Consider the following 23,636-nt stretch of genomic DNA (forward strand, 5'->3'; position numbering starts at 1 on the left):
AAGTGATCACAGCAAGAGAGAACAAGTTACTTGGTGGCCAAGGTAATTTTAATGCTTATGACACTGACCAGAGACCAGCATAACTTTCAGACTCTGCCCTGCTCTCTGGTGACCCTGGGCCAGGCATTAAGCTCCAGACCAATGTGCTGGTGTGCGCGGCTGTATTGCCCCTTAGAAAAATGAACAATAAAACTCTATCCCTCAGACTGTGCTATGTCTTGTCAAACCTGGGCTCTCTAGAAGAAGGTTTGTCTTTTTTTTTTCCCCCCTGTATTTGTAGGACACTGAGGTCAGTGGGGCCTAGGTCTTTGAGTTGAGTGAGCTCATGTAGGGAGTGAGCTGAGAGGGACCTGCTTTGAGGGTGGACAACACCAGGACTGTCTCCAAAAAAGCTTGTCCAACTCCCTGAAGGTGACATATGCCATTTACAGTGAGGCACAAGTATTAACGTCACTCCTCAAGAATGTCAGTGAAAACTCTTGGTTTGAGATGGATATGTCAGCTCTTCTTAACCACGGAAGATATGGGCTTTCAAACATGAGGATGTTTTGTTTTGTTTTGTTTTTAAATGAGAAATAACCTCCAGCTCTGGAGGTGGATCTGGGTATTTGTGGGATGACATAGACAGACAGCCACTTCTGTCTTCCCAAGGCTTCTTGAGAGTGCCTGTCCTGTCCTCATCCTTGTCCTCGCAGAGTGATGTCATTGTTTCTGTCTTGTGTATTTTATCTCCTTGGATACAGAGAAGGCAGGGGCTATAGAAACTGGGTGTGTGACTGGCTTGGCCTTTGATAAGGCCATGCATGTGTGGGCAATGCATGAAGCAATAGGTATATAAAGGAACAACATTGCATTTCAGATGGAACAGTGCTGGCATATCGCTACCTGCTGTTTTTGGTTAAAAGGCGTTACCACATGGATGTGGAATGTGTCAGGGATGTGGAGGGAGAGGATGTGGGAAGCCAGCCTTGTTGTTTTATCCCCCTACAATAACAAAACCCCAAACCCTTCCTAATTTCTAATCGGATTTCAAAGCATTGCAAAAGATCTTTCCATAGCTGAAAAACCCCAAACAATAACAGAGAGAGAGGTGAAAGTAAAGGCACTTCTTAATACTTGTGATTGCAGCTGATGAAACATAGCATGGGGTAGAGTTTGCCATGAAGACATCCTCTTCTGAGCTGTTGCTGCATGTTTGGCGTGAGCAGCCTCCCCGCACCAGCACGCTGGCTGGGCACAAGCGCAGCCTTTGCTCCCTGGGCAGCTTTGCAAGGGCAAGGATGGGGCCAGGGGGTTTGGCTGTTGGTCTCCACTCTCCTTCCCTGCCTGTGGGACCAGAGTGCTCTCGTTTGCTGAGGTTTGGTCAGGGGCCCGTTTTCTTAGAGTTGAGTAAACATTTATACTGAGAAATGTTTAATCTTGTTTCCTCTTGGTGTGGCTCTTGAGGTGTGCAATCCAGGAGTGTCTGCCCTGAGCCTCCGGGCTCTGACTTGGAACGCAAAAACATCCCACGTTTCTGGGACCCAGTGGGGCAGCGGGTTTTGCCAGCTCGCTTGGCTGCTTGTGGGGCCATGGGAGCTTTCACTTGTCCCTGTAACTGCAGAGCCTGGGTGCTAATTTTTTTTTAATTTGTAACATGAGGTCGGTGTGAATCCCCTGACTCCGAGAGCTGGAGCTTCAGGAAATAACCACACTGGCTAGTCTCTAAATCATGACTCCACACCTGAAACTAGTTTTTAGTAGCTTCAAGCAGCTCCCTGTTTGATACTCGACCTGTCTTTCCTCTGGGGGCTGTGGGGACGTGGCCTGGGAAGCGGCAGGGTGTAGTCTGGGAGCAGGGGAGTGGTGGCAGTGGGCCAGTAGCCAGCACCTCTGAGGCCCCAGTTCTGCTGGCTGCCTTCAGGCCGTGTTGTGGGGAGAGGAAAATCCCGTTTATGGGAGAGGCTGCCTGACCCCTCACATCTCGGTTTAGTTTTATTTGGCGAGTACAAAAAGACTCCACGTTTTTCCTGTTTTGGGTGGTGGTGAGGTCAGTGCAGCTGGGATGGCCTTGGCCATGTCACCACACAGCAGATGTGACCTAAGAGCTCACCCTCACCCCAGACTGCCCCCAACCTGCCCAAGAGCACATGGGGCCATGGAAGCTTCCAGGTGGCTTTATGTCCTGGTGCATCCGATGTGCCCCAGCTCAGCTGAAGGAGGTGGCTCATCCTGGGCTGTCTGTCCATCTGTCTGCCTTGCTGACAGCTGGGAAGTTCCCTGGAGTTCCATGCCCCAATTCCCAGGACAAGCAAGTCCCATGGTGGTAGCTATGTCCATCTCTGGTGCATGTTTAAGGAAGAAGCATGTGCCCACACCACAAGCCACTGACCGGCCCTGGGCATGGAGGTGATGGCTGACGTAGCTGTGGGGATTTCACAGGCTGGGCTGCATCATCGCTGAGTGTGGCCTGGCGCGAGTGGGGTGAGAGGGCGGAAGGGGCCATTGTTTTCCCAGATAATTTCCCGTGACGCAGCCTGCAGCCGGTGCAGTAGGAAATGGTGATCTGCTTCCTGCCCCGGTGCAGGGACGTTTTCCCTGTCCCCGCAGCCTGGCACCACAGCTGGTGTCTCCCTGTCAGGAGGGCTGGGGTAGCAGGGGAAGCCCCTTGGCACCCAGCTGGAAGGGTTGCGGTCAGTGTCTACAGTGCACGGCAGTGTCCCCATCTGCCCCTAGACAGGGCTGCTGCCACTAACAGCCAGTGCTCAGAAAACTCATCTGGCAGGAGACCTGTGTATTTCACCTGAAGCTGGGGTCCTACAAACTTTGTTTGTCCTTGGGATTGGGAAATAGCTTTTTCTCTGGGATGGGGGTATGCCACTGGTGCCTGAAGGACTTGGGAGCACATGGGATTGTGCGCCAAAGCCACTTGGAGCTTGTTTGTATAGAGGAGATAGTTTCAGGTAGGGAGGGGCCTGCTGGAGGAATAGCTTCATTCTGAAACTGAAGTAAGGTGAGACCTCTCTGAGTTCAGAAGCAGCACCCTGGCAGAGAAGTCTGTGCAGTTGTTAATTCATTTTATCTTGGGCTAGCCACTCTGCCAGCCCCTCTGAAGAGATACTTCTGCAAAGGAAGAAGGGGAGTGAGCCTGGTATCTGTGCAGACAAAGCAGTTTAGCTATTATGGTATCAGCTTATAGTGGTAAAATACTGCTCTTGATTATCCTAGCTGGAGGCTTGGGATCTTCTGTACCCTGGCTCCAGACCAAAATAACCGCTCCAGTACCCCTGCTCGCTGCTGACTGCAGCCTGCTGCAGACAGGGGTGGTGTCGGGGGACTGAGGCAGTGCCATGGCTTGCAGGCAGGGTGAGGCAAGCACTTCTGGATTTGCCTGCAGATGCCAACCACAGATGTCTCTGAAAAGATCTAATATATTAGTTGCACTCCTCTGTACTGTGGACAAAGAAAAAGCTGGTCGTGCTCTGACTGGATAAGAGCATGTCCTTGTGTTTGACTGCCAGTTCTTCCTTTGCAAACAGACCATTGCTTACTGCTCTTGCAGTCTGTCCCTCAGCCAGGGAGGCTGTTTAATGCTGCTTGACCCCTTTTCCTTGTGTTGGTCCTGGGAACGGCATAGCCTTAGAGATGCTGCAAACCCCAGGCATCTCAACTGCATAAACCAGGCACTGCCCCACACGTGTATACGCTATAGCAGTGTTTTTGTACATTTTTCACTTGCCTACTGGTGGACAGGTTTTTGGGAGTGTCACATTTCTGATTTTTTTTTCAGTATTAAGTCAGAGACTCTCACATAAACCCATGATTCCAGGAGCTGGGGCTTTAACAAAACAGCACAGGGCCTGCATTGGCAGTTCTGGAAAATCCCTAGGTGAATACATTTGACAGTGAAAAGATGTTATCTTTTGATCTTGGGATCATGAAAGCACTTGTTCTTTGCAAATTCCTTCCCCAGCTTGAGCAGAAAGAGCAGCGTGGTGTGACAGGAAGTGCTGTAGAATTTGGATTATCCAAATGCCCTTTGTAATGTTACTGTTCTCGTAATACTTGTCTATAGACTCTTGAGTTATACATCTTCTACGCTGTTCTCTAGATGGGATTTTTCTAATCTAATCTTCAGACACCAACTACTGCACCAATATCTCTACTTAACCTGTTATAAACTCCCTTATAGTCAGTGGACTTTATCCATGTGAGAGCTACTACAGATGTCCCGACACTTTTGAAATCTTCGCTTATGGTCTTGGACATTATTACACAGCAGAAAACCTACCCGGTGGCCAAAAGTAGGCAAAAATCTCTGTGGATTCTATGTCTGAGCCTATGTTGCAGTACTCTTGGAGTCAAGACACTGATGTGATTTCAGTCTCTCTCCTCCGTCTGGCTATTTTCTCAACACTTAACTTAAACATCCTTGAGCCCTCCATCACTGTCAAACTGATTTGGGCTTGGTGGGGGTGAGAACATGCCCATGTGCATGTGGAGTATGTAATTGAGATGTCTTACTTCCTTAGGGAAACCAGCATTTAAAAAAACAATACTCTTAAATGACTTCCCTTTCGCTAATTCTTGGTTAATACTTAAATGTTTCTGCAATACAGGTTGTGACATGGTTTCAACTCTGAGCCTCTTTGACCTAAGAGTAATAACCCCTTTAGCCTAAAACTTCTGCCTCTGTCTTTCATTAAACCAGCTATTTATGTGTATGTCTGAAACCCTCTTCTACTTGTGGCCTCCGAATGGTGGGCTAGCATGTGTATTTAATGCTGATGTAAGATCACTGATACTTTTCCCCACAGTGTGATATGCAGGCTGAGGTAATTTTTTTTTGCCAGAATCCACAGTTTCTGCCATGGGAAAGACTATTTGTATGAGCACTACTTTGTGTGTTGAATGAGATTGCAACAAAGGGAGATTAGCTAATTACTCCAGGGTCTTTCTTCCTTTGGTCTGTGGGAAAGCTTCATGGCTGACGTCCATACGTATTGGCCAGAAAGCTGTGGGAGAGCAGTCCCGCCACCCCTCACCTGAACATCTTGAGCTACCCCACTGATTTCAAATTACTTATAACTCACGAGTGCGTTTGGATCCACGCCGCTCTTCTCTGAGGGATCCTATGCTGTGCTTGATGCCTTAAATAGCATTCGAGTGCCATGAAGTGAGATGACTCCCATCTGTCAGTCTGGGAATACTAGCCAGCTGCCTAAGGAAATCTGGGGACGTAAAAGTGATTTAAAGGAAAATCTGTAGGGAAACTTAGTCATACTTGTTTCTAACAAATGTTTATCCTGTAACTATAGCTCTATCAAACAAATGCCGTGAGATGTTCAGAGTGTGGTGAAGACTCACTTAGTCGGTGTAGAAGTCAGCACCTGTATGGAGCAGGAGGGGGTAACTGGTTGTGTTAATTAGAGCTGGGAACTATGGGCCCAGCATGTTAAGAAGGGCCCTGTTTCATCCTGTGCCATTGGAAGCTAGCCCTGTATTGAAGCCATGCCCAATCTCTACAGCTAGCTGAAACATTTCAAAACGCACATTTTGGTGCCATCTTTTAGAGCCCTGGATATTTCAGCCGCCTCTGTGAACATTAGACCTTTCTTATGCCTGCTCTAGAGAAGCCCTGTTGTACTTTCTTCTTGCTTTGGTCAAGTGTCTTCTCTGGGGAGAAATAAGCCCTGGATGTTATTATCTCTGCCCCAAGGCTGCTAATTCCTAGCCTGCTGAACTGGTGATGGGGTTTAGAAATGTCCCCATATTTGTTAGTGCTGCTTGTGATTCAGAAGACTCTTATTTCATGTCTTATTTAACTTGGATTTGGCCCCTTTCTTATTAACTTGTAACTAATGTTTCTAAGTATTCACTAATACTGCTGGAAGCCTCCAGTTTTCAGCAAACCCAGAACAACTAGGTGATATACTTCTGACACTGAAGTCATCTCTGGCAGTTAGCTATCACTGCCTGTGGACAGGCTTTTGTATTAACAATTATCATCTTCACAAATTTATTGTGAGAATTTCTTGTCCAGAAGGTCCAGAGTTGTTCATCAAACACAACTGTGAACCTCAGTCTTAGCTGAAGGAGCAGATGTGCTCCAGAGCACTTGTAGTAATGACAAATGCCTTCTTTTTGGGTTGCCTTTATCTAAGAAACGACAGACTTTGAGATGTCATTGAAGAGTGCTCCTCTTTCTGCCCCTCATGTTCACTTTTCCATAGAAATCAGCTCTGCTTTCAGGAATTGCAAGGAATGCTTGTCATCTGTAGTCTTGCATGAGAAGGTAGGTCCAGTGGCTTACTGCAGGCTTGCAAGAGCTCCCTGGTGTGTGGCACCTTGAGCTAATAGCTCTGGCAGTGTTTCTGAGCTCTTATGTTCCCAGCATGTAAACTCTGAAATGTCCTGAAGGTCAGCCTGAAAGTATCCAGGATGGGGCTGGGGGCCCTCGTGACATGTGGGGGACACTCACCTGCTTTGGTAGTTGTGGTTGCATGCTCCTCAGCTGGCACCACAAGCAAAGCCCACCACTGCAGCAGCTGCTCGCTCCAGGCTGCCCTGTCACATCCCACCTGCATGCCTGAGCACCTCTGATTTTTGCCTCTGCTCCTTTGCATGCAGGAAATAAGGCACATAGGAAGTGCACACAACCGGAGCGCGGTGCCCTTCACTACTGCCACGGCTTCTGCCCCCAGAGTGATCACTGCTCAGTACAACAGCCCAGCAGGCCTCTACTCCTCAGAGAACATCCAGAACTTCAACAGTGCAGTAGAGTCAAAGACATCACCTGTGGCCCTGGAGCCTACCAAGCTGTAAGTATCTTCCTTGCCTCCCCTCCCTGCCTGGGCCCCCAGGGGAAGGCTCCAGGAGTTCCCTGCGAGGGTATCAATATGTTAACTGAGAAAAGCTCTCTTTCAGGACAAGGGAAGGAGCAGAGGCACAAGTGTGGATGTGGTTCCCGGGGGCAGGGCTCAGAGGAGAGGCAACATTTCATGAGATGCATAAATGAAATTAATGCTGTTGTGTTTCTTTGTTTAGCAGAGACCGACGCAGTTTCCGTGTGCGTTCAGCATGACATACCAGCCCGCTGGTCTGAACAGGTGCCTGATAGCTTATTATGAGCACTTTGTAAAGTTAGTGTTTTGTGCTGGCTTTGCCGGCAATGCTGGGCAGGAAGGGTACCAGCTAGTGCAGGAAGCACATGTGTCCCCATTCCTGACTGGCCTGGGATTCGTAGACAGGCTCTGCCTAGGTTTGGATCTTTCTATTTTTTATTACTGAACCTTGTTCTTCACAGGAGTTGCTTAACTGCCCTAAGTCTCTGTATAGCAGTACCAAACTGCCTGGAGGACTTTGGCCACTTTTACAACAAAAGCTACAAGACCAATGCTTTAGGTGATACTTGACTAAATTCCTGACTTGTGAATGAGGAGACAAACTTACTTCAGCCTCTGCTTTTGCAGGTCACAAAGACCTGAGATTGTGGTTTAAAACAAGCCTGAAAACTTGCCCCTGACTGAAACTGATTTCTCGCACTGGCAGCCCCATCTGCAGCATGGGCCCTTCTAGGCAGAGTTATGGTGCTGCAGCTGGCAGATGATGTGACAAATGTTTGTTCCTCATTTGCTTCTGGTATACTTCAGCAGCCTCATTCAGGGGCTGAGCAAAGGCAGAGCAAGGACAAGGGAAGTGTGACTTTATGTTAACCTGATGGGACCATTTGGTAGTCAGATACCACCACTGGTCCAGTCTGGAGTCCCCTCCCGGTGAGAGCACTCCCTGGAAGACAGGTATATTTGGCTGGAAACTTGTGGGTGATCCCTTTCTCTTGCAGGGATCAGCAAAGAGGTGTGTTTCTTCTAGTGCTGTGGCTCACTGTGCTCCTCCTAGCAGGAAGGTCCACTGCCAGCCCTGTTGCTTGTGGGGTACATGGCATCTGTTTCATCTTTCCCTTGCTGAAACACAGCAAGTTGCAAAGGAATGCTGGGGGAACTGTGGGTGAGACCTTCTATGCTAATACACTTTTGTTTGCAGAGTCATCAAAAGCAAATGAATTGCTGCTGTTTTTCAGTAAGAGTCAGGGGCCTCTCCCTACCATTAAAAACCCACTGAGGTCTCCCCAGTTCACAAGCACAGGATGTGTAGGTTCTCCCTTCACGCAGCCTTACAGCTCCCTTTAAATTCCTGTCCATCAAACACCAGCAAATATCTCCGATGGATTTGGTGTCACAAAGCAGGCAGGGAGGGCTGAGCACATCTGTTGTGGGATTGGAGGTGAGATTGCCCCTCAGTAGGGTGCCCAGGCTAGCTGTGGGAAGAGCAGCAGTGAAGGCAGCATTCCTTGGCTGGACAATGGGACCATGAGTGTCTGCTCAGATAGCTAGTTCATAGTAAAACCCCTGCTGCCGTGTCTTCATTGCTTTTACAACCCCTGCATTTGCTCATCAGTAGAGCTACTGCATTTTAGTTTTTGTGGACACACCTGGAGTGCGAGACCAGAGCCACAGCATTAGCCAGAAGCCTTTAATGTAAAAGGTTACGTATTCTTCAGTAGTGTGTCCCTCAGACAGTATTCTGCAACTGCTTGTATTGCTTGGAGTATTTGGTTTAGTCCTTCATTAATTTCTTCCTTCTTTCCTTTCTTCCTCCTTTGCATTTTTCCCTCAATTCCACAATGTAAAACCCAAATGAACCCGCAAACAAACACAACTCAAATTGCCTGTGTGAACACGTGGGCCCATAGCCGCCCATCGCCAACAAGTGCGATGCAGGCTCCCTTTGCCTCCGTCTATAACCCTCTGCAGGCGCAGACCTCCAAGCCACCGCAGCGGAGGCACAGCACCTCCTCCATCCCCAGCCAAGTCCGAGTGGGGCCTGAGCAGCTGAAGTGTGTGGCCCAGATCTGCCCCAACAGCCCTGTGGAAGTGGAGGTGCCGGGACTCAAAGTGCTGCATGTGCAGTTCAATTCTCCCCTACAGCTCTATTCACAGAGCAACATCATGGATTCTCTGCAGGGGCAGATCTCTTCCATTAGCCCCGATTTCCCCAGGTAACCTGCCCACTGCCTCTGTGGCTGACTCGGTGCATCCATTCATCCACATCTTGGTGTCCATGAGTGCCTTGTCCCTGTCTGTGGCTCACGGTGTTGGCCAGTCACAAGAAAACAGTGTTTACATTTCACCTTTACGACATTAGTGCATGACTCTTCACAGGAGCTTTCTCTGCATTGTGTCTGTGTCCAACACCACGGGAAGCACCAAAACATGATTTCAGCCTGTTGTTGTGTCCATTGCCTCCTGCGCACCTGCGCAGCACGGCCTTGACAGCAGCTGGTGGCTTTCCTGGAGGAGCTACCTGCAGCAGATGGATTTTCTGGGGGCGGGAGACTGCTTTATCCTGAAAGCTGGTGTTTCTCCTGCACTGAAACAACTGTTGTTGGTGACTGGAAGGTGCTGCCGCACGTGTCCTTGTGCTTTTGTTTCACTGGCTGCAGACTGGGCCATGGGTGTGCGCTGGGCGTGTTCCATTTCAGGCTGAAGCAGGTTCCCATGGGTCTCCATCTTTGGCTGATAACACTCATGAGTTTGGAGCAGCCTGGACAGGCACCAGGCACATGGAGGACCCAGTCTGTTTTCCCACCCCTGCCCACTTGTCTGCACATGTTGCTGCTCTTGGGGCTGCCTCTTTGCCTGTAGGAGCAGAGGATGCTCGATATGCAGGACCTGTGGAGAGCCTCAGCATCACAAAGCCTGGGTGCTCTTTGGTATTTGCTGTGTGGCAGTTGTGAAAGGGCTGTCCTGTGCCTCTAAATAACAGTCTACAGGGTTTTACAGTATGAAGATGGGTGAAGCAGAGAGCTCGTTTAGCCATCTTGCAGGAGGGCTCCAATCAAGGCTGAATTGTTTCAGAAGATACGAACCTTCAGCAGTTACCCCGTTACGTGACTAAGCAGCTTGCAGTGGTGTGACCTGTGGTCCAGGGAGATGGTCAGTCCCATAGCCTCCATGGGACAGAGCAAAAGTGTGCAGCCAGGTCTCATAGCTCCTCAGCTGCTCACAGGCCCCTCCTGGGCTTAGCACCTTGTGCTTCAAAGCAGAAAAATTGGTGTCCTCACCTGTGGACCCACACAGCCAAGCTTTGCCATGTGCCAGCAGCCAAGAGATAATGGGGGGCTGTGGATTTACTCCTGCCTTGTTACTCTGTCCAGTTACTTGCTGTAAGTCACTGCTCTGGCTTGTAGCCAATACCATGCACACCAGGAGCAGTCACACTCTGCTGGCTGGCTGTCCTGGTCTGGACAGCTGATAACACTCACAAAGGAGCCCCAGGCATCAGCAGTTGTTTTATTGCAAGAGCGAGTGCTCCAAGTACTGGGCCTTCCTGTAGCCCAGCTTTGAGATCCTTGTAAACTTTACAAAATGTACTAGCATAAAATAGTAAAATTACATTAGTAAAGAATAAACTGTGCTTTTCTGAAGACATTGTGCAAGGCTGTGTCTTTATGGTTTTTATTACCATCTTCTTGCCAGTTTTCAAAGCTCAGTGATCCAGTGTTGTACAGTCAGCATTGAAAGTTGCCTATGGTAGAAGCAGTGAGATCCAGTAACAGTTCTGTCAGTCTGAAATCCAGTAAAGGTTGTTGGAGTTGCCCCCCAACAAAGTTTTTGCATCGGGGAACGCCTGCACATGGAAAAGGACACCAGTTGCCACTGATTGCTGCAGATAAAGTACCTGTGTAACAGGAGGTGCCATAAATCAGCCGACATACGGAGACTCATTATGCTGCAGGCACAATTCTTGTGCCTGTGGCCTTGCCCATTCAAAAGGTGCATGTGCTTTTTGGTGTTTTTTTTTCTTTAAGCAGCATAGCCTTCTGCCCTGACAAGTTGAGGTATTTCACTCTGCTGGTACAAATTCTCAGATTTGGTTTTTTTTTATAGTCTTTTGGAAGTCTTGTATATGGAAGTATATCTGTATGGGAGAGCTGATCTCTATGTTTTGCACACTGCCACAATGCATGGTTGAAGTGTGATGGCTTTCTTTAGTGCTCTTTAAGATGACTTAGCCTTTGCTTTTTGAATGCATGTTAGTGAAACATCCTTAGTATGCGAAGTGTAATGAAAGGCTTCTTTCCTAGTGTTTTTATGGGTGGATAGAGTGGTGGGAGTATGTGAGTTTATGTAAAATGAATGCAGTGTGGGGCATGGATTCTATTGGGATAACCTAGGACATTTTCTGTGTAAGTCATTATTTTATTTTGGATGAGAGCTTCAGTAAATGAGATTGAGGCTTCAAGGCTTCAGCTGCTTGCAGGTCTAATGTGTTTCCTGCTCCACAGAAAATTACCAAAGATGGAAACATTTTATGAAGTTTTTTTCACGGAAATAGCATTTTATAACACGTGCAATGATTTTACCCCTGATACTTGAAGAGTTTATTATGTAGAGTAACTCCCAGGTGACTCAGCTGCACATTGGCATGGAAAGTATGCAGTTGCCTGCTCAAGAAAAAGATTTCCCTCTGCAATTTAGACTGAACTTCAGGATGTTTATGTACTTTTCAGGCAATCACAAGGTGCAGAGACGGTGAAACCTAATAGACCATTTACATTTATAAGGCTGCATCATGTAATTGAGCTGTCAGAGGAGACTTGTCAGTTGTCTTTTTTCCAGAGAAGTTTTATTCCAGCCACAGAATACAAGGCAGGCAGGAACCTCCCATGTCATTTAGTCCATCCCCTAGCCTAGTATTTGGTCAACTTAAACCATTGATTTAAATCATTCCTAGGGGATATTTGTCCAGACTCTTTTTTAATCCTTTAGTATGGAGGTTGCTCATCTGTCCACAGCAATCTGCTCTGGTATTTTGGTGTCTGTCTGTTGGAAAGCTTTTCCCAAGGAATATTCTGAATATCGTCCTTCAGTTTTAAGCCTGTAGTTTATCCTGTACCCACTGGATGTGAGAACATCCTAGGTGCTGCCCCCAGCCTCTTTTTTTTTTTCCCTGAAGACCCTTCTGGTGGCACAGTGACCCCCCTTTCAGCCACACTGCACTGTGAAAAGCTGCCCCTGAAGCACCTCAAGCTCTAGGCTGAGGGTGCAAGTCCCTCAGGATGTGAGTGGCAGCAGCAGTGCCTCAGGAGGCAGCTGAAAGGAGGGCTTAGTCTTAGCAGGCAGAAATTGCCTCTGCCCTTGACCTGCCCTTTAACCTTAGTTAAATGCTGTAAATGGGCTGTGGCTCAGTCTCTACCTATAAAATAGAAATAATAACACTCATTTGAAAACCAAATTAAATTATTGCCAATCAGAGGATCTCTTTGTTAGATCCTACAGCTGTTACTTTGTAAAGGTGGCCTTTAGGACCAATTCATCGTGTACTTGCAAAGATTTCTTTTTAATGGAATAAACTTTACTTAATTTGAGATTCACAGTGGTGTAAGGTAGCAGTCTTAGGTAGTTCATGCAAGGAACATGCGTAGATGGCACAACTACCATGTGAGATTCCCATCCCAGCACATGAGTTCTTTATTTTTTTATTAACTGAGCAGTGATTTCCTGTGCAGAAAGTTTTAGTTTCTGGACTACATAGTAATTGCGAAGCAGGGAGAACACTTGGGGACTGGCCAGGGGCAGCTGACAAGAGCCCGTGGCGTACGCGGATAGCCCAGCGTGCCAGTCCCACTCGGGCTGCAGCTATCTTGTGCGGGCACATCCAGCACCTCCATGTTTTATGGTGTCCTGTTGTGCATTTGTTTTGCACGTTCGTTCTTCATTCATACGATGCATTGTGAAAATTTTGCTAGAGGAACTGGCTTTAGTTTTCAGCTGTTTAACAAGTGTATTCTCTGTTCCTTCCTCAGTTTAGATCAGCATAACCAGCCCCCAGGTGGCATTGTCATAGACAGAGAATCTGAGGTTTACAAGATGCTCCAGGAGAATCAAGAGTCAAATGAGCCACCCAGACAGTCTGCTTCATTCCTCGTGTTGCAAGAGATTTTGGAGTCAGAAGAGAAAGGTGAGCAATTACTGCATACCTAATCTGAGTGTGCTCTTCCTTTTTGCCATTTCTTGGGCTGTGTGCAGTGATTAAGAGTAACATTAAAACTTTATTTTCCTTTCTTAACTGTTGATTGTTCAAGGTAGCATGTGTAGGTAATTTCTACACAAATCTACAGACCCTTTCACTAACTTAACTCCTAAATATTCTGTCATTGATTAGTTTCAGTGTCTATGGGCCCATATCATCGCTTACTCATTGAGTGAATGCTCAAGAAATAAACCTCTACAACATTTAATTATCAAGAAGGAATTTAGAAGTTGCAAAGACTCTTCTATGCCTTCTAAATTTTGCCCCTTTAAGATAATATTCACTGATTAAAGACCATCTTAGATTCAGGACTTTGAAAGGTACCACTGCTCTTCAGTGAGACCTAAAGCTTCTGATCTCCATCCCTCTGCACAAGAAAAAAGATCCACTTATGCAGCTAAATGTAAAAATATGGAAGCTGGGTTACAGCAAGCAGCTTTTAACCTCTGAAATTTTGCTCATCTTGGCATTTTTGATCTGACATCTGGACTTGTGCAGTTCAGGGCTATAGACTTTAAGATAAAAAAGCCAATTCACTTAGCTGGAGGCCAAATCATACTCTTTTCTCTCCTTAAATAAAATAAAATAAACAAATAAATAGGAAAAGAATTCCAAGAATGACTTTTTTTTCCTAGGCCAGTTGAGACTTTGTCTTTTGTGTTATTAGCTTGGCAGTGGTATGTTCAATTTCATCCAACAAAAGCCTGGTGCTGAGATATTCACCACGAAGGGAAATGGATCAGCCAAGTGCTGGTAGGTCTGATGGTTCTCTAAGGAAACAGCAAAATGAAGGAAATAAGGAAACAATATGAAGAAAGAAACCAGAATCTGGAGTCTTTAATACACTGTTAAAATACCTACATGAAAGCATCTTTCAAATATTGAGTGTTTGCAACTTGCCCTCAGGGTTCAGCTCCTGCATGGAAGGGGCTGGAGTAGCCCGGACTTTTCACGCAGCTGAGGTGCTCCCCTCTGCTTAGTAGTGCTGAAGAAGATAAGAAGCAAAATCCTCTCTGTTTTATCTTTCTTTGAAGATTTGGAGCATTATTGGGATTCTCTGGCACAAGGTTTGCCGGCCTGATCACAGGCCAGGATAGGCTTTGGCATTACTCCACTGTGAGCTGATAATCACCCATGCAGAGCAGGGACGGGAGGTTACTCAGCCCCAAAGGAATGTCTGTCCCCAGGAGACAGTGCCCCTGCCTGCCTCGCCACTCCGGTCTCAATCGCTGCTGCTGCTGAGTCAGATCTTTTCTGTAGCGATACATAGCACATTGGTTGGCTGCTCCTCCCAGCCTGTCTTCAAGCGATGGCTTGTGAGTAGCAGCAGGGAGCTACCTCTCCATTTGGGACAAGTCCCTCGGGGCATTGCTGACTATCAGCTGCACTGACTTACATCAGCTACACCAGCTGAGAGCCTGGCCCTGGACACGGGGGCTGTGTGTGGGCATTGGTGTGTGGAAGCACCACAGCTGGCCTGTGTTTAGACCTAACCCTGCACTCATAGGTGGAGGGTGTTTCACAGGGCAGAACAAGTTACATTTCCTGTGGGTATCTGATTAAGCTGATTCCTTTAGAGAGATTTAAAAACGTGCTGTCGGTGTTGTGGATATGAGCAAAGTGCTGTTTCACGCAGAGGGAGTGAGCAGAGGTGACAGGGTAGAGCCTGAAAATGTGGTTGCTGCTGCTTCCTTCCCAGCAAGAGTCCCTTATAGTAACTCTGTTGGAGGCCAGATGCTTCCTGCTGTGTTTGGAGGGTGCATGGGCTGCAGCCCCCATTAGGGAACTTGCACCTCTGGACCAGCATCTCTGCACAGAGCTGGGTGCAAACCTGTGAGCTGAAGGCTGCCCCAGAGGTAAAGCAGCACAGCGTCACCTGCCCCACAAGTGAGCAGTGGTGACAGGGAAGTGCAGTGGGCAGTTCCCCCCTTTTTCCTTCAGCTATTCTGTCAGTGACACTGCCCTGGGCTGTGATGTGTCCCTGACCTTGCTGGTCACCAGGGTGTCCCGTTGGAGAGTTTTTCTTCCCCTTACACCAGGAAGAACCATTGCAGTGTGCTCTTGGTTTGACACTAGTCAGAAGGGTTTTATCAGTGTCCCTCCCAGTCTGAGGCATCCATCAACCTTCTCTGTTGCTGATGAAACATCATGGGAGTCTCTCCAGCCCTCCTTCCCTTGTTGCCTGGTGTTGAACCTCCTGCAAAAGTCATATAGATAAGACTAGTCACATCAATGGTGTCATTTTGTAAGAGGCTCCTTTTTCACTGCAGATATTTAAAGGCTTGCCTTACATCCTGCATCTAGGATCCACTGCCATTGTAGGCATCCAGTTCAGCAGATGTCTCCTGCAAAGGGGCTGCAGGACATCCCTGCCCCAGAGAGATGGCACTATGGAGATACCTGGATTATGCTATGCAGCAGCAGGAGAGTGCAAGGTTATCCCCAGTGTCTCAGGGCCCTGCAAGAACAAGGAGTTTGTTAACAAAATCTTCCAGGAGTCTTGGGAGAGCCAGCCCCACTGTACACCAGACAGCAGCCTGGAAAAGGACTTTGACAGTCCTCCCTAGTCTGCCACGACACCCACCTTCTCTTCCTGAGCCCAAATCTGGCAATCAGCTTGACCCTGTGTGTGTGATCAGGACACTGCAGGCAGACTCTGGTGCTGCCAAGGCTAGGGCTGAGGCTTCGCTTTGCTTTGTGCATCTGTGCATGCAAGACACATCAGCTGAAGTCTGATGGGCTTTTAAGATGAGAAGAGACTCTCCTCTGCCCACAATCTCAGGCCCTCAAATTTCCAGGGCAAGGTTCAGCTGTGTCTCCTCTCTCCCTCCTCCCTACACACCCTGCCTGCTTTCCATGCATGAATTCCTGCCTCTCAACTGGGGTTGAAGAGCATCACCCCTCCCTAGCAGAGCATCTGCTTGGGAGGAATAGCCTAGAGCCACGCATCTCACATGCTCTGAAGCACTTTCCTTCCACCCCCAGGAGACCCTACCAAACCATCTGGATTTAGGAGCGTCAAAGCCCCCACCACAAAGGTGGCCTCATCGATTGGGAATGCCCAGAAGCTGCCCATGTGCGAGAAGTGTGGATCTGGCATTGTGTAAGTAAGCCTGTCCCTGGGGTTGCAGGCCAAGCATCCCATTCCTGTGTGAGGGGCTGAGGCGCTGTACTTGAAACACGTCACGTACCCACATCCAGTGCATCCAGGAGCCGGCTTAAGGCACATGTATTCTCACCAGCTTTGATAGCGCTAACTTTGCAGTTCCCTGCAGTGGGGCAGGAGTTGGGTTTCCCTCTACAGATCCATATCAATGGAAACCAAAGCAAGTCCCTGTGAGACAAACCTTGAGACAGTTGTCACTGCAGTGTTTTGCTTCCTACCTGAAATCTGTTTACAGCACCCAGAAACAAAATGATCTTTCTGTTCAAGGTCTGTGTATTTAATGCTGTTCATGTCTTGGTGCTCCCAGCCATGGAGTGGTGACATGCCTTGGTGGTCAGAGGCAATGTGGACCAGGAGAGCTGGGTTCTGCTCCCTGCTCTGCTGTAGGACTGCACACCTCTGCTGTGTCTAAGCAGACATAATTTATGTTGTCTTTATGTGGGTATGGCTGACTTCCAGCACAGCGGGAGCATGGATTTGATACAGAGCTGCTGTACCATAAGTATGCCAGCACGAGGGATCCAACCCATGTCTTTGATTTGAGGTTCAGTTTATCAACCACAAATTCTTCCCTACAACTCCCTTAGCTTAACAGTTGATTCCAGCACTCAAGTGCTGGTAGCCTACCTGCATCATCATGGAAGAATTCAGGTTTCTCCCATGCTGCTCACCACAAGCTATCAGATTGTTGCTGAGCCCTACTACACCATGATTGCATGGTCCTGGCATGCCTGGAGCACCAAGGACTGGCAGAGTCATTACAGAGACAATCCATACCCTATAAAATATGAATCAGAGACAAACCCTACAATTACTCTACCAGCTGGGTAGATCTGGAGAAAGCACAAGGCTATGAATAGCACTAAAACCTAATGAATTATGGAAAATATAGATAGCTGCTGGAACAAAATTATATTCCTGGCAAATTTTTGTGTTGCTGCTGGTGGTAGTTTGAGTTGCTATGTAGTTTTCCTCATCATTTAAGCTGTGAAGTTTTCCAGTAAGAGCTGGCCCACATTTGGCTGGATCTGTTCACTGCAGCTCCTGAGCAGCAGCATCTGAGATCAGAACCAGGAGCTGGTTTCTGTGCTTCTCCCACACATACCTGGCATGTCAGTCGTTAGCAAAAGAGCAGTGGCTGGTTGTGCAGCCGTCGTCCCCCTAGGCTGGTGGCAGGCAGTCATTTCTGGATTTGTTTTGCAATCCAGTGGGTTTGGACCTGGATTTTGCTCCCCCAGCTGGTCAGGCTGATGCCTGCCATTTGATCCTGGGCATTTGAAAGCTGTTGTGCTGTCTGCAGCCATCAGCTAGAGATACCATGACAGTGATTCTTGCCACCACAGGTGATAGGACTGTCCCTGTGAAACTTAGGCAGGCCAGTGCTAGGGAACACCTTTCAGAGGAGGGCTCCCATGTCCCACTTGTTGGGCTCTAAAAGTGCTGTTAACATCTGGCTCACTAGAGGTAGGGCCTATACTTCACTTGTCAGGAGCAGGAGAAAATTGTCCACCCTCTGCACTGGTGTGGGTGTGGGTCTGGGCTGGGTGGGCAGTGGCTGGGGAAGGGATGGGGCGGGGGGAGGCAGCAGTGAGTGCCTGGTGCTGAGGGGTGCTGGTTCCTTACCCAGAGGGATGTTTGTGAAGATCCGAGACAAGCAGCGTCACCCTGAGTGCTACGTGTGCAGTGACTGCGGCACCAACCTCAAGCAGAAAGGACACTTCTTTGTGGAAGACCAAATCTACTGCGAGAAGCACGCGCGGGAGCGGGTGATTCCCCCAGAGGGCTATGAGGTGGTCACTGTCTTTCCAAAGTAAACTGCGCTGCTCACAAAGACAGTGTGGATGGTTTCTCCTCTGCTGCTTTTCCTTGGAAAGCATCGTCCCTGCCCGCCCCCCCCCCCCTCCCCCACCCCGCTGAATCTTGTTTGCAATAAGGAATGCTAGGCATGGCTTTGAATTTCCTTGCCATTATTAATCCTCCATCTGTTCACATGGGATGTCACTAATTGTTCAACATTCTTTTTGTCTCCTCTTTCACTGTTTGGGTTTTTTTAAATACATGGAGTTTATTTTTTTTTTTTCCTCCTTTATGCTGTCAATCACACAGGAAAATCAGAGGCCAAAGTCAGATTACAGCTCTTCTGTGTCCCAGTTATTTGCCTTCTGTTTGCATTCAATAAACAGGGTTTATCCACAAGGCAGATGTGTCTGCTTTCTCCTGGTATCCCTGTGCACTGGACCGGGGTTCCCTGGGCAGCAGCAGAGGTGCCCAGTGCACGGCTGTGTTTACCCTGGAGAACAGTGGGAAGGAATTACAAAGTTGAGGCAGCCTGGTCTTGTCAGCTGCCCAGCCATTAGCAGCTGCCTCCTGGCACCCAGCAAGGGCCAGGTGGGCACAGCCAAACCACAGACCATAGATGGCACTGGTGACCTGTCCCCAGCCAGAGCTGCCACCTCTGCATCCAGCACTGCTTCATGCTGACAGGACCAGGCACCTCAGTGCTTCCCTTTACCAGGTGTCCCTCTGTTCCCCAAGGTAACAAACAGAGCTCTATGAAAAAATGTCCACTTGATGCTTGCTGGAAACCAGGGAGTCCTGGAGCAAAGAGGGGAAGGTTTGAATAGCTGTAGTCCCTGTCCCTGTTCCATCTGTCCCTGTCCAGTCCATGCTGGCTCCCCCTCAGCCCCGCACCACAGGCTCAGGGCTGGGTGCAGGCTGGTGAGGGTGGGTCTCACCACCACACACCCCCTCCTCTAACCCTGAGCAGACCCCATGGCCATGGTTGTTTCTGTCTGCAGACATTTGGTCAGTCCCCTGTGCCAGGCCCTGGGTAGCTGCCAGAGGCATGGCCCTGCTCCCCGACATGCATGGCTGCTGGAGGGTACCTTTGGGGTTGATGTGGGGAGGGGGGCACATGCCGCATGTGCATCAGATGAGCGGCTGATGGAGCAGCAGCACCTCCACCCATGTACAGCAAAGAGGTGGTTTGCAGTGAAGTTATTTCTCTGCTCACACCTCTGAATGAGATACTGGCTGTTCTGCTGTATAAATAAATGGTTTCTAAGATGTAGTGTCATCTTTGCTTTAAGACAAATTGCCAGAGGTTGAAAACAGAGCAGTTTGTAGCGGCATACAGACCCTCTCTGGCAGGCACAGGGTCGCCTCCACGCCTGGGGTTAGTGGGTACATCTGCAGCAGCTACACACAGGGTCATGTGCCAGTCCTAGAAAGTCCTGACTGTCTTCAGCAGTGCTTTACTACTGCACCCTGACTATCCTTCACCATGAATCACACCACAGCACAGCTGCCTTAGGAAAAAAAAAAACAAACCAAAACATAACCCAAAACCCAATCCTCATCTGAGGTAAAGCTGACCTGTCACCAAGATTATAAACCTTCCACTGTCCAGATCAACTGTACCGCTTTTTGGCAAGTTGGGGAGGGGACTAGTTCACCAACCCAGCTAAATTTAGCTCATCCTGTCAGGCACCTTCTATGGGCAGTGGCAAGCAAGCGAGGACGGCATAGCTCAACCAGCAAACTCCTCCTCCCCACAAAAAGCCTGGCTTCCCCGTGCACCAGCTCATGCCTGCACACACTCCAGCTACTAACACAAGCAGCTTTATTTTTCAAGGTGAGAGTGGGGCTTTTTTTCAGCCTGCTGAGGTGGCATTTCCCGTAACTGTTGTTAATGGGGGTTAATTCTCTCCCCTCCACAGCGCATTTCCCAGGGAAAGCCTCTCTATCCTGCAGTGCTGGCAGGTGCAGGCAGGCTGGACTGGACCAAAAGCCAGTGCAGCAGTGGAGAACACAGATCTGCAGGACTGAAGGAGTAAACCTGTAGGAAGAGATTGCTCTGGCTGCATCTCAGATCAGTGCTCAGGCCCTGTCCTGGGAGTATGGCTGCTCCCAGCACTACATGCTTTCTTGGCAGGCTGGGAGGTCCTGGCTGCCTGCCACACACGGTTGTGTGTTTGCCCTGCAGGAGGAAAATGCCAGCCCCTGGGGCCATCTGGGATGGCTTACCCCAACACCAGCGTGGGGGCTGAGCCCTCCAGCGCGTGCAAAGTCGCTAAATGTTTCCATACTGTACGAACATCTGCCAGCAAAACGTGACTCGTTCCAGATAACCTTGTGAGCTTGCTCTTGCATCAGGGGGTCAGGACGGAAGAGCCTGAACCATGCCTGGCATTTCCCCTGCCCTCCCCACCCCAGCCCTGCAGACAGACAACAAGTCCCGCTTTGTCCAGGGCCGCATGCTTTATCGCCCCGGCCGAGCTCCTGCAGTGAAGGCTGGCAGCACTGCTGGGAAAACACTGATTGCACGGGGCTTGACGCAGGAGTCGGGAACTACAAAAGGTTTGTGGGATAGCTCTGGAGGTGTAGGTTTCTAATGCAGATACCAGTGTTGATCTAATTTATTACTGTGGGAACAGGCTAGCTGAGGCAATTCACATTCATTACTTGAGGAGCACTTCGATCACGCTCTGTAAAAAGGAATCTATTCATTTTTCATGATGCAGGACAAAATACTCGGCAACTGCAGTGTTCACACTGTAGTCTGACTTCCCAAATTCCTCTGGAGTTTAACAGTTGGCATCTGGAGTTTGTCAACAATAACAAAATTGGTTAAATGGGGTCATGCCTGCAACCCCACTGAGCTGCCTGCTCCAGAAGTTAACATTAATGCAAGATAATACATTAAAAACTACAAAAACTACATAAATCTGAAGTGTCAGGCAGCTTGTAAGCAAACTATCATCCTGCCAAAGAGGGACTATCTCACATAAGTGTGCACAAAGCACAATCTGTCATTTTTAACACAGATTACTTTGGTTTCTGCTTGTAGCCTCCCCCTGCCACATCTCCCCTTTCTCCTAGTGCAGCAGACGTGGCTGTGCACTGCTGCTCGCAGGAGCCCCCTCCACACAGCACAGGGTCCAAGCTCAGCTGCAGCGTGGAAAGCTGCAAGCAGAACATAAGCCATGGGCCAGGCAGTCTGGAGAAGAGGGTTTGCATGGGACAGAGTAGCACATCTCACTTTGGAGCTGAGAACACAAATCACTTTTTAAAAAACTCTACAGTTAAAAAGACCTGGCTGCTGGCAGTGACTTGACAGAGCTGGACCTCAAGAGATAAAGCAGACAGAAAAGGGTTAGAAACCCCCCAACCTAACAGCATAATCAAAACAGACCTCTCATTGTCTCCTCCTCACACCCCACACCATCACCCCCCCACCCCACCCCCCCACCCCAGCAAAACAGCACTGAGCAGCATGACCAGCTGCTCCAGCTTGCACATTGAAGTTTCATTTGCTAATGGCAACCCTGTGAGCTCTGATTGCTGTCAAGGTGGGGTCTTGGCCCCTCAAACATCATTTTTGCTAGGCAAGTAATTAAAATACCCAAATGATGTTATGTCCCGAGTAGATTCAAGTACTGGTGAAACACCATTAAAGAGATTCTAACATGGGAGAAGTTTACCACACATTTTCTTGTCGTCACCTGGAAAAACCACCAGCAGCCTTGCCCCAGTCCTCCCTGGCTAATATGAGCTGCTTCCCAGATTCAAAAAAAAAAAAAAAAAATTTAAAAAAAAATCAAAACCCAAACCACCACCTGCAACTCAACACACAGTAGCAATACACAAGCAAGCTGAGACCCCATCTTTCTGTCCATGCATTTGGTCTCAACAACTCAAACATCCACAGACACCCCCACCAACAGGAAAAAAAACACCTGAGTATATCTGGGTGCATTTGTCTTGTATCAGTTGAAATATTTTTTCTCTCTAATGGACAATGAAGGGGACATTATTTCACCCATTTAAAACTGTTAGCACCAGTCACCACTGTCATTACTGAGTTTACTTGTGGATCTCCCCTCATCTGCAGAAAGGAAGGCTGCTTTCTGAAACACCAACACCCCTCACAGCATGCCCCAGACTTTGCCTGTTGGCATTCAGTGCACAAATGTGGGACTGCCCCTTCATAGCTTAGGTGCATAGCAAACATGAACATTACTCTTGACTGCAGGAATAAGAAATGCAAGGTCGTGCAAAGAAGGTACTATGCCTGCTTTGAACAGTAACATTCTCAGTACTCTGGGAGCCAAAAAAAAAAAAAAAAAAAAAAAAAGACAGGGGGAACAGAGATAAATTCCTTGATGGCAGCAAGCAAAACACATGCATGCTTTTGCTTTTTGAAGGTGGGCTAGAAAAGCAGCCACAGCACTGCAGTCTCTCTAAATAACATCAAGCTCCACACATCGCTAAGCAGTGACTATATTTCACTAATGACACCATTAGCGTTAATGCTAGTTTATGCGTTCTTTAGGAAGTGCGCAGCAATTACTAAATCCTAGCTGTGCTGGCTACGGGACAGAAACTCTTGTTCATTTTTATTTTCCACCATATTGCCCTGCAGTGATATTCAAGTAGCTGTGCAAGTTGAGCAGGGTAAATTAGCCTTCAAAAGTTAGGTAAGCCTGTGTGGAAGCAGTTATGTCAGTTATTATCTAAATGGAGTAACTATAAAAGTTTTAATACTATTGTAGATACATCACTTACTCTTTTATCTCTTGTAGTAGGTCTTTGCTAGCTTAAAACAATGCATAAAGACAACTTTAGCTCAGCATTTAAGTAACATGTGGAGACAGCACATATTGAACTTTCCATTATCAGGCTAATAAGTAACTGAGCAGAAAACTTAGAAGCTTTTTATCTTCAGCAATTAGAAACAAGACAGAGCTTTCAACAGGCAAAGGTCAAAGCCAGCCTACTTAGCTTTTTCTTCTGTTCTCTCAGAGGTAAGGATAAACATCTCTCACTAATATAACTTTCTCTAAATCAGACTAACAGATTACTCTCTATGGAGAGTAAGAAAGATCATAGCGTGACTGGAAATTAGTTTCCAAAGTGACTGACAGATTAGGTAGGATTATATTTTACTCTGATACCTATGCCTTGGCATAACTAGCACAATTGCTACTCTGACAGCTCCAGCTGCAATTCCATGACTGCAGCTTCTATTTACACCTAGATGACATTTTCACAAACCAGAACTGAAAGTTTAAAAGCTACCTGATGCCCAAGTTGAAAACCATTGCTTAGAGCTGGCTCTTGGAGGCTACATATGCAAGAAATATCCTTCACCTGTCTCTTCTGTCCCAGTGTAGTCTCAAACCCTCCTTTCCCAGAAAGTACTCCCTGGTCATCCACACACCCCCAGAGACATTCTGCACTTTCCCCTCACAGTGCCCTCAGCTCCCTCCACGTGCTTCAAAGGGGCACCTTAGCTGTGCAAGCTGACACACCAGTCAATACAGAAGTAATGTCTGCACCAGAAAAATTAAGGGGTTTTTGGGTTCATTCAAGGTGCCTGGTTTTTTGCTGTGTT

General features: G+C 48.0%; 1 protein-coding gene across 2 annotated transcripts in view; it reads left to right on the plus strand.

Annotated features, from left to right (window-relative positions):
* The window catches only part of PDLIM1 (PDZ and LIM domain 1), a 45,535-nt gene extending 26,229 nt beyond the window's left edge, over positions 1-19,306 (plus strand). The window contains exons 4-7 of one of the 2 annotated variants that reach the window (XM_074874745.1): positions 6,610-6,800; positions 12,848-13,002; positions 16,060-16,177; positions 17,868-18,436. In XM_074874745.1, the coding sequence (XP_074730846.1) occupies positions 6,610-6,800; positions 12,848-13,002; positions 16,060-16,177; positions 17,868-18,054 (651 nt within the window). In that variant the 3' untranslated portion in view covers positions 18,055-18,436. Of the gene's footprint in view, positions 1-6,609; positions 6,801-8,190; positions 9,038-12,847; positions 13,003-16,059; positions 16,178-17,867 lie in introns of those variants that run through there. The other variant, XM_074874747.1, reaches the window with a different exon arrangement.
* The last annotated feature ends 4,330 nt before the right edge of the window (positions 19,307-23,636 follow it).

The sequence above is a fragment of the Strix uralensis genome, chromosome 7, assembly GCF_047716275.1.
Source record: "Strix uralensis isolate ZFMK-TIS-50842 chromosome 7, bStrUra1, whole genome shotgun sequence".
Taxonomy (NCBI): domain Eukaryota; kingdom Metazoa; phylum Chordata; class Aves; order Strigiformes; family Strigidae; genus Strix; species Strix uralensis.